Raw genomic sequence first — 11,273 nt, forward strand, 5'->3', positions numbered from 1 at the left:
TCCAGGCCATAACTCAAAGACTAGAATCACCATGGGGGGGGGGCGTTAGGAATTCTGTGTCCAGGCCACATCTTTGTAACTCGTCCGTTAGCAATTCCGTGTCCGGGCCATAACTTGGTAACTAATAAAGCGATTTTCAAATAACTTTATACAAATCATCACTACATTAAAAGGATGTGTTGCGCGCAATTTCCAGGTCCATACCTCAAAGACTAGAATCACCATGGGGGGGCATAAGCAATTCTGTGTCCGGGCCACATCTTTGTTACTCGTCCGTTAGCAATTCCGTGTCCGGGCCATAACTTGGTAACTAATAAAGCGATTTTCAAATAACTTTATACAAATCATCACTACATTAAAAGGACCTCAAGCCGAATCTTCTTCGGGCGTATAATGCTCCGTTTCGCGGTGCTCTTGTTATGTACTTGTTCATAGATCAATGTCACATTGGGGGGCATTTGTCACATACTTTGACAGCTCTTGTTCAATATTCTTTGAGAAACAAGCTATATTAATAACAAAGGTTAAACTCTTTTACTCAGGGCCATCATGGCCCTCTTGTTTTATGTATAATTTATTTATCATATGCATTGACAATTGATTATAATTTCATAATATATTATTTATTCTTTTATTGTATGTATTCTAGATCATTAAATAAATATAAGTAAATATGCATTCAAATTTCTGTATTTAGTCTTAAATAATAAATGTTGATATTGTTAAGACCAAAATCCGCTGGACTTTAGACCAATATTCCCTGGAATTCAGACTAAAATCCACTGCAAAGCCTCTCAAAAGTATGGCATGCATGTATTTGTGTCTGTCTTTTACCTTAAAGGTTGTACCCACCAGGAATACTTTTTGTATCCTCTCAAAATTCAGACTAGGAAACTGACTTGAGGTTGAATATATAAGATTATGTTTTTCATCATCTTCAGAAAATAGAAAATAGCTATCAGCTAAAATCTTATTCAACAATAAATGTTTTAGAATGCTAAATATTAGCAGTACACAGGGTATAAATCTTGTGAAACACATAGCAATAACGTGCTAAATAATGCACGTGAATCTAGGTAACTTGTAGTAGTAGAAGTCAAGTATCATCTTGGTTTATTACAGCAGAACCAGTGATTACGAACTTCGTAATCACAGCCCCAGAAACAGAAGCGTTTTTATTAAATCTCCCAGGTTGCGGAAACATGGCACATCGCAGATGCGGATCCAGGAATTGATGTTAGAGGGGTAGTAACTTAGGGGCGCAACTTTTGACATGTGCTCCTCCCTCAGAACCGAAAGTATATGGCATAAACTGTTTTACGGGAATTTGGGGTTACTACCTCATGTATGTAGTCGGAAATGGTGCATTATGAGCTTATTTTATTACCTTTGTTTCTCCGATATTGATGAAAACAGTAAACTTCGATTATTTTAGAGGTGGCGCACGCCGGGCGCTTAAACCGCTAGCGCTTCGACCAAATTCCCTGAGCTACACAGTCGGTCCAAGGCCAATTCCCCGCTATTTTGGCGCGAACACAAAACCACCGACTGTCCCCCCGGACCTGGGGTGGGGGGGGGGGTGCTTACCATTGACTGGTGCATTACTTTAGCGACAGCGATAGGTTTTCATATTATTTTTTCCCTGTTTGAATGTAATATCTTAATATTGTCTATTAATATGTTCACTGATAAAACTTTTGCGGCCTGGCACATTGCATCTCATTAGTCATGGCAGTATTCTTCAAGTTCAGGCTTCTTTTTTTCAAAATTCAAAATGTTTATTTTTTAAACCATTCATTGATTTATCAACACCATATTCACACATTCTCATTTACAAGAGGTTTGATAGTGATAAATCAAATGTGTAACGCATGGCACCATCACTCTGGTGAACGAGAATAATTTCATATAGCACAATGTACATGAAATAATGACAGTATGGCGAGTCGTTCCTTCACTATTTTTACCCATAAATACCATAAATTAAGCCTTTTCATACAATAGATCTCCATCACCTCTCCGACTCCTTTATAATTTGTGTAAATATATGAACATAATCATGTGGTCTTTAACAAAGATAGAAGTGTAAAAAAGTTTATATCTTCGACTTCAAAGAACTTCATTAATGCTAATTCTTGACCAAATTTTAGTTGCCTTTAACCTTGAAAATAATCGGTTAAATGGCAAGATGTTTGTAATCAAGCTTAAAGACAGCGTTTTTGTGACATTGATGAAAGATGGATTTTTTTTGGTTGTCTTTTTTTTCAATCGGATAAAAAATTGTACTAGTATCTGATACAGGGTTAATGAAGCAATACGATGGTTAGACGTCATGCTAACCATTGTATAGTATAGCAGCGATGAGGAATATGGATAAGTCGACAGTTGACAGGTAAGGACATTGTAAGAAGTGTCATTTTGCTAATATTTGCTTTAAATATGGCAATATTTTTGTGTATTCCCATTTCCTACATGTTCCCATTACAAAATCTTACCTGTCCTTCCAATTGGAAATTTCCCATTTTAAAACTGAACTTTATTCTCCAATTGGAATGTTCCCATTAACCAAATATTCCAATTGGAATTTTCCAATGTTCATACTTTCCCACTTTGAATGTGGGAATCCTCCAATTGGAAAGATTCACTCATGGGAAGGATTCGCAAACAAATGCCTTAAATGAATCTATCGGTTCTTCATTTTTAATGAATATATTATTTTTCATGTAGTGAGTGTAAAATATTCTTAATTAAACAGTCAATTTCAATTTTAAAAATTATGTTCCAAATTCTCCCACAATTTTAATAGAGCCAGTTTTCCAATTGGAAAAACTTGAAAAAGCCATTTTCCAATGGGAAGGCCATTTTCCAATGGGACTCCCATTGAAAAAGTTGACTTTAAATGCCAAAAAAACATATTTCTAAATTAAATTTCAGGAAACAAAAAATATCTCTTATTAGTATTACCTAACACATTTTAAAAATACAAAAATAAAAAACATTGGGTGATTCCGGATTTGCAAACTTAATCCGGATGCTGTAAACAATAAGTTTAAATAACAGAAATGCAATTTAATTTCATGATCAATTTTAATTTTTTTTGAAAACAAAATTATCATGATTTTATAAGAATTGACACTATTTAAATAAATCGTCGATTATTTTGCAGTAAATTTACGTGTTTTCAAAACAAACACATTAACAGAATCAAACAAACAATTTAGTTGTTATTCAAATGCAAATTGATGTATTTTTTGTTAGGAATAGCATCTGTTATGGGAATGTAACAGAGCCCATATCCGATATGTAAAACATCAATTATATATATATATATATATATATATATATATATATATATATATATATATATATATATATATAATTAAACCTAAATATGTTAGTTGTCTCCCTGACCAAACACAATTTATAATACCAAAACGAAATTGCTTAACTGTGCAAATGAAACTAATTCATATTTAGTATGAATACCTTTTTCACTTCATCATTTACAACATTTTATAACCATTTTTTTCAACATACTATCTCAGTTTTTCATTTAAAATTCACGCAAACTCCTTCTTTTAACAACATAATTGTAATAACCTCCACCGATAGAAAAACATAATTATTAACTAAACATATTTGGCTCATATATTACTCTTAACGATTTCTTTAAAACAAAGTTTTAAAATAATATATATTTTTCATTTTCTACGAGCTGTAGCAAGTACCCCTCTCCTGCCCCCCCCCCCCCCCCCCCCTCCGTTCTTGGGTATAACCTTCGTTGGTTTATTGGATCTAAATGGTTCTTATACTTATTAAGGAACATGGATTAGTCAAAACATAACCCATGTATCCCCTTTTTTCGAATAGAGCCCTAAATGGCAATTGGCCAATAAACAATAGACTGGAAATATGTCACTCTGTTGTGCCATCGGGACCTTATAACCGGGCTGGAAAGCTGGTATTAAACATAACGGATATTTTTTTAAACAAGGGCTTAGACGATCTTGTATTAATCGCTACTGTCACCAATGAAGAATCCCAATCGAACCGAGACAGCAGCTGGCATACTTTGGATGTACCTTTTTTTCCAGAATATACTTTATTCACAGTTTGACTCCATACCTTAAATTTGGTATGCATATTTTGGAGTTTGTGGAAAGAACTCTTAAAGAATAATATCTTCTACCTTGACCCTAAATTAAACACAATGAAAAATGTTATAAAAATGTGACCAAAAAAGCCCTATATATATAACAAAACAAATCGGCAAATGGTACCAAACGAAGTATCTATTTATTCATTTAAAAGAACTTACGACTTTGCCATTGTATAGTCTAACGGAGTAGAATCTTTGTTCGAGGGGCGGACCACGAGGCACGTAGCAGACTCGGCCCGGCATATACTGCATATACATACCGCTCGGTCCAATCACTCTCATCCGCGTCAAAACGTAGTCCCAAACCTGGCAAACAAGCGTTCTGTTTTACAATACAGTAAGTAAAACCTTTCTTTTTTATCATTTGAGAAGCATTGACCTCTAATCATTTTAAAAGGAAAATGTAACAACTAAGTGCCCTCCATGGACATGTCCATAGGTGTGTTGAATAGAAGGTTTGACCTGTTGTGCATTATATGAACCATGTTAGCATTTTCCCCTTTTTGTCAAAACGACGATATGTTTTTTCACCTATCAATGAGCCCCGACACAAACTCTTTAAAGTTGAAAAATTTATGTAAACTAAAACTGAAATGAATTAATAAGAATAATCAATACAGTACATTTATTGGACGCTAATCGCTAATTATGAATTGGCAAAGTAAACATTTGATTAAGAAGTTACCGGCTTATCTATATTAATAATGAAAATAATATAATATTTTAGTTATAGCCATACAATTAAGATTTAATGAAGCAACATGACAACACATAACTTGTTATTCAAGAACTTTTAACTTATATGGTATAAATGTTTTGCATAAACATGTAGAATACTTGTAGGATGTTTTAAAATGAAGTAGCTATTAGGGTTACTGATCCACACTCATTTTGATAAACATACTGAATTTAATGTTGTATATAGGTATTCTTACATGTAGTGGCGGGCAGGACACCGCTCCGCCAATTGCAATAACGTTGTTCCGGTGAACACGCCTCCGACCCCACTGGTAAAAATTTACTTCCGCCTCTTCTGGTTTGCACCACTGTTGGATGACATGGCCTAAGAATTGAATTTACGTTACATTTGATGCGGATTCGTGAAAGTATACTTTTTTATGCCTAACACTTATATAAATGATCTTAATCCTCTGCATCACATGCTTTACACGTTTATACATGTTATTATTCCTTTGCATTACATGTTTTACACTTATATAAATGATCTTAAGCATCTCCATGACTTACTTAACACGTATATAGATGCTCTTAATCATGACACATGCTTTAAGTTACGAATGAACTTAATCCTCTGCATGATGGCATTCCTTTCAATGCTATACATGCTAATGATCTTTTTAATTTTCATGACATGCTTACCACTTATATGAATACATTTATATTAATGATCTTAATCCTTATGCATAATGACTTACCTTCTATAATATACACTTATATGAATAGTTGAATGGTCTTAATCATATGCATAATGGCATACCCTACCATAATATACACTTAAATGAATGATTTTATCAGATGCATAATGGCGTACCCTACCATAATATGCACTTACATGAATGATCTTAATCGTTTGCATGATGGCGTACCTAACCATAATATAAACTCATATGAATGATCTTAATCGTTTGCATGATGGCGTACCTAACCATAATATAAACTCATATGAATGATCTTAATCGTATGCATAATGGCATACCTTACCAAAATATGCACTTACATGAATGATCTTAAAAATGTGCATGATGGCGTACCTTACCCTAATATACACTTATATGAATGATCTTAATCCTAATGCATAGTGACGTACCTTACCATAATATACACTATGGGTTATATTTGTAGCATCACCTGGCTAGTAGATTATGGGCTCCAAACAAAATAGGTTCTATGCGTATCCTCACCAGGTTTGTAGGTTTAGGTGTTCCAAACAAAATAGGTAATATGTATATTCGCACCTGGCTGGTAGGTATTGGGCGTCCAGAAATACGTTGTTTGTGTATCCTCACGAGATTAGTAGATTTCGTGCTTCCAAAAAAATGAGGTTATATGTGCATTCTCACCTGGCTTGTTGCTTTTTGTGCGTCAAAACAAAATCGGTTATATGTATATTCTCACCTGGCTGGTAGGTATTGGGCGTCCAGAAATACGTTGTATGTGTATCCTCACCATACTAGTAGATTTCGTGCTTCCAAACAAATGAGGTTATATGTGCATTCTCACCTGGCTGGTTGCTTTTTGTGCGTCAAAACAGAATAGGTTATATGTATAGCCTCACCTGGCCGGTAGATTCGAATGCTCCAAAAATAGGGTTATATGTGTATCCTCACCTGGCTGAGAGGTTTCATAACTTCCGTTGGGGGTAATTCTAGTCCTTTTACTGATCGTTTTGATTTTCCTATTGCCTGTATTCCGAAAGTGACGATATGCATGTAATAACGTTGGTATTGCCTAACTATCGAGCATAAATGTGTATTCAGGTAAGTTTCTCACCTCCCCCCCTACAATTTTTTAAGCCTAAATCATAGTGTATTGTCTGAAAATCCCGAGCCTCCGTCCAAACCCCAGTCCCCACCCTCCACCCTCCCCCGCTCAAAGACTATGCCTTACTAGAATATAGTTTATTGTGGAATGTTTTGAACCTTCCCCCCCCCCCCCCCCATGTACTCTTTGATAATGCCTAACATTACTATCAGAAAGTGTAGTGTGTAAAGTTTCGACCCCCCCTATCCCACACACCCGCACATTTTGGCAATGCCCAACTATACTAGCATATAGAGTATTGTGGTAAGTTTCAATCATTATTTACTTGTATTACTAATATAGTGCTCGTGATGTTACGCAAACATGACATGGACGTACAAGTTAAACACAGATCATACCAGGATAGAAGAATCCATTGTCCAACTTAGCGATGACCATTAAATTCCGTTTCTGTATATTGACTGTATTAGACACGTAGCGATGACACGCGCCGTCATTTATATAAACCATCATTTCACTCATCTTGCTAATGGTCTGTCGTAAGAATTAATGTGCTTTTTTACAAATGTTTGGTGCCTAAAGATATTGGGCACCGTTTTACGAATACTGATAATAATTTCCAAATGTATTGAATCAAAATTGCGAATCGATAGAACAGGATACACTTAGCGAGCATGTACACTTAATTGAGGAGACGAGATCATTATGACCATTGTTTAATATTGAATGGTTTGGAATGAATTCAATTACTTTAATTTGATAAGCAAGACTTTGAAAGACGTTCTATTTATGCATTCTTTGAAATTATGCCATTTTGTTTAGCTTGTATAATGCTGAGCTTATATATCATCTTTCCATATATATAATTATGTGGAAATATTTGGAAAGAACTACCCACAAATGTTCATCACATTAAGATGATGTGCAGAGCGCATGTTACATGTTACATATATTTTTTATATATTAAAAAAGTCAGGTTATAGATCAATAAAAACAGGTAGCTGACGGTGGAAAATGGCGGCCATAGGGTATCGGATATCTTTCGTCGAACGGTTGATACCTCACTCCTTCTCATCCATCATGTTTATATGTAGTATTGAAATCTTGACATTCAATAAGATAAATACTTATTGACCGTAGAAAACATTATGTAACATTATACCGTTGGAGTGCGCCCAAAGGTAGGTAAAGCAAATATGAAGGGATAATCGTCCACAATGGAGTTATTTATTACTTCTGGTATAGTATTACTTCTATTTTAAAAATTGACGTAGGGCGGTAGGATATTGGCGGCAATGCACGAGGTTTTCGTGACGCGGTATATAAGAAGGTTAAAAGCGTTAAGGTCTTGCCAGGGTTAACCAAAAACCTTTAACAATCTTATCCAACACTCGCCGAACGGGCCTTGCCCGAGTGCGAGTATTAATAATCTTACACACCACCCGATTTGCCAATCGAGGTTTTTGCTTTGACAGCGATAACAATTATTTATTTCGTCCTTCAGTTTTTCCTTCAGATTTACAAAGGCGTTCATTATTACAAAGTAAATATCAGTGAATTGTTTGAATATTGACGTACACAGCGAGGTTGGAAAAAGTTTTCGGATAAATGATATAGCAATGTATTATCGTAGCATTTTGGTTGAATACATTTAGTTGACGAAGTTAATTAAAAAAAACGCGAGGTCCATGTATGCAAATGGACTGGTCAATAAACAATTAAACATACTTAAGTTATTTAGTAAGATAATGATACCCCGTTGTTTGTTAAGTGTTTGATGTAGTAAACTTTTCTTGTTGCTTTTGATTCTATTATACATTTAATTTTTATATTTTTAACTTGGGGAAATTTGTTATTTCATTCTGTTGGTGAGAATGTTATAAACTTATAATGATTAATGAGAAATAATTAAACTTGAAAGTTTATTAATGCCGCGGACACCAGTGTCTGCATTCGTCATGTGATGTGCTAAAAGGAACATCGGAAGGCAGCATGAATTCCTGTGACAATGGTAAGTATATTTGAATTATTGAAGGTAAAAGTAAAAGCATGAAAAAGGGTAAATATTTCAGGATGATCATTTAGTGAATGGAACTATTGTTCATTGATTGCAAATTTTGAGTTTTCTTTGTTTCGAAGATGGTTCATTTCAGTTGCAAAACAGACATGAAATCTACTTTACGCCTATAATGTTGAGATGCAAACGTCATTGTATATTGTTACTCCAAGTTTGATATCGTAAATGTGTATTCCATCGGTTGGGTGATAGGAGATTTAACAAGTATTTAACATTTTTACTTGTAACAATATTATAATATGTTGCTGTTATTTAATAATTATCTTAAAACTTTTGATTTGTTTGACTAAACATCAAAGACTATGCATGTTGTGCCATTTTATTCGTTATTGTTCAAGCAAATGTCGTCATTTAAGTTGTCGCTAAAATATTTATATTCTACGCTACATACACAGGGGCAGGGTGTGTTGTTTTGACACCCCCGTTGACCAACCCCTCTCACCCCATTTTAATTTTAAAAAAGAATCCATGCTGATTAATAATGATGGAGGAACTGTTATTAATGACCATTTTTTTAAATTTTATTCTATTATCTTTGTAAAAGACAATAACAATACATCTTGTCCCTGTGGTTACGTGTAGATATTATCAAAGGTTTAATAATTAGTACGCTATTACATCTTATGAGATAATTCCTTTTTGAAAATGTAAAGTCATATCATTGGTCATGGAACTCGTGAAAGTTTTGATAGTACAGTAACCTGCTTATTGACACAATAAACGAGACAATTTCTTTGTAGGTGATATGATTTAATTGTGATGGTGGACTTCCAACTTCTGCACGTGGTTAAATACCAACCAAATGTTGTGCTACGTGTATGTGCTCTATAAGTGGTGGAATATCAACCACAGTGGTAGAATACCAACCTCGAAAATCCACTGCAAGTGTTGAAAAACCAACCACGTTTTGTGCATTTGAAGCAGTAAGATGCTGCTAGTCAATTTTTAGGTTAGGGGTAGAAATGCTCTGCATTCATTCAATATTTCAATGAGTAATGGATTCCGGAAGCCGATGAGTCGTACGTTTCACTTTTTCGATACTATCGCATTCATATTTATTTTAGAGATACTTAGCGAAACTTGTTTTGCGAGGCCGTGTAACAGTTTTTGTGGAGGCCGTAATAGGGCCGTGCTACAGTTTGCGTAGAGGCCGTAAAGGGTCATATTAATGTATTCGCGGAGGCCGATAAAGCGTTACGATGCTACAGTTTGCTTGGAGACTATGAAAGAGTCTTGTTTACAATTTGCCTTTAAGTCGTAAAGGGGCCGTGTTGCGGTTTGCGTGGAGGCCGTAAATAGGCTCGAGTCATGGTTTGCGGGATGATCGTAAAGGGTCGTGTTGCTGCTTGCGTGGAGGCTGTAAAGAGGCCGTGTTTTAATTTGCTTGGATGCCGTAAAGGGCCGTATTACAGTTTGCATGGAGGCCGTTAGTGGGTCATGCTTAGATTTCACGTTGAGTCCATATAGGGGTCGTAGTATGTGACGTTTTGCATGTAGGTCATTAAACGGTCGTGTGATTATACGGTTTGCGTTAATGTAAAAAAGTAATCGTGTTCAGGTTTGTGTGGATGCCGTTAAGGGGTCGTGTTGTGCTACGTTTTGCATGTTGGATATTAAACGGTCATGTAATTCTATGGTTTGCATGGAGGCCACTAAATGATCATGTAATGGTACGGTTTGCATGTAGGTCATTAAAGGGGGTGTTATGCCACGGTTTGCATGGAGGCCATTTAACGGGCATGTAATGCTACGGTTTGCATGTTGGTCAGTAAAGGGTCGTGTCATGCTACGGTTTGTACAGAGGTCATTAAAGGGTCATGTCATGCTAAGCTTTGCATGCAGGCCATTAAAGGGTCATGTCATGCTACGGTTTGCATAGAGTCCATTAAATGGTCTTGTTATACTACGGTATGCGTTAAGGTCGAAAAGTAATCGTGTTCTGGTTTGTGTGGTTGCCGTAAAGGGGTCGTGTCAAGGTTTGTCTGGATAAGTCTATAATCCCCGTTAAGGGGTCTTGTAAAGGACTATGTGGATGCCGTAAAGGGGTCGTGTTCAGGTTGATGTGACTGCCTTTAAGGGTGCCGTAAAGGGGTCGTGTTCAGGTTCATGAGACTGCCGTTAAGGGGTCTTGTAAAGGACCTTGTTGATGCCGTAAAGGGGTCGTGTTCAGGTTTGTGTGGATGCCGTAAAGGGGTCGTGTTCAGGTTTGTGTGGATGCCGTAAAGGGGTGGTGCCGAGGTTTGTGTGGATGCCGTTAAGGCGTGGTGTTAAAGTTTGTGTGGATGCCGTAAAGGGATCGTGCTAAGGTTTGTCTGGATGCCGTAAAGGGGTGGTGTCGAGGTTTGTGTAGATCCCGTAAAGGTATCGAGTTAAGGTTTGTGTGGATGCCGTAAAGGGGTGGTGTACATGTTTGTGTATATGCAGTAAAAGGATCGTGCTAAGGTCTGTGTGGATGCCGTAAAAAAGGTCGTGCTAAGGTATGTGTGGATGCCGTAAAGGGATCGTGCTAAGGTTTGTGTGGATGCCGTAGATGGG

At 36.2% G+C, this 11,273-nt stretch overlaps 1 protein-coding gene across 1 annotated transcript in view; it reads right to left on the reverse strand.

Moving 5' to 3' along the window:
* The window catches only part of LOC128226198 (uncharacterized), a 53,538-nt gene extending 46,262 nt beyond the window's left edge, over positions 1-7,276 (reverse strand). The window contains exons 1-3 of the mRNA XM_052936090.1: positions 7,060-7,276; positions 5,095-5,222; positions 4,319-4,465 (exon numbers count right to left, since the gene is read on the reverse strand). Of these exons, the coding sequence (XP_052792050.1) occupies positions 4,319-4,465; positions 5,095-5,222; positions 7,060-7,183 (399 nt within the window). The 5' untranslated portion in view covers positions 7,184-7,276. The remainder of the gene's footprint in view (positions 1-4,318; positions 4,466-5,094; positions 5,223-7,059) is intronic.
* Between the last annotated feature and the right edge of the window lie 3,997 nt (positions 7,277-11,273).

Source organism: Mya arenaria, chromosome 3, assembly GCF_026914265.1.
Source record: "Mya arenaria isolate MELC-2E11 chromosome 3, ASM2691426v1".
NCBI lineage: Eukaryota > Metazoa > Mollusca > Bivalvia > Myida > Myidae > Mya > Mya arenaria.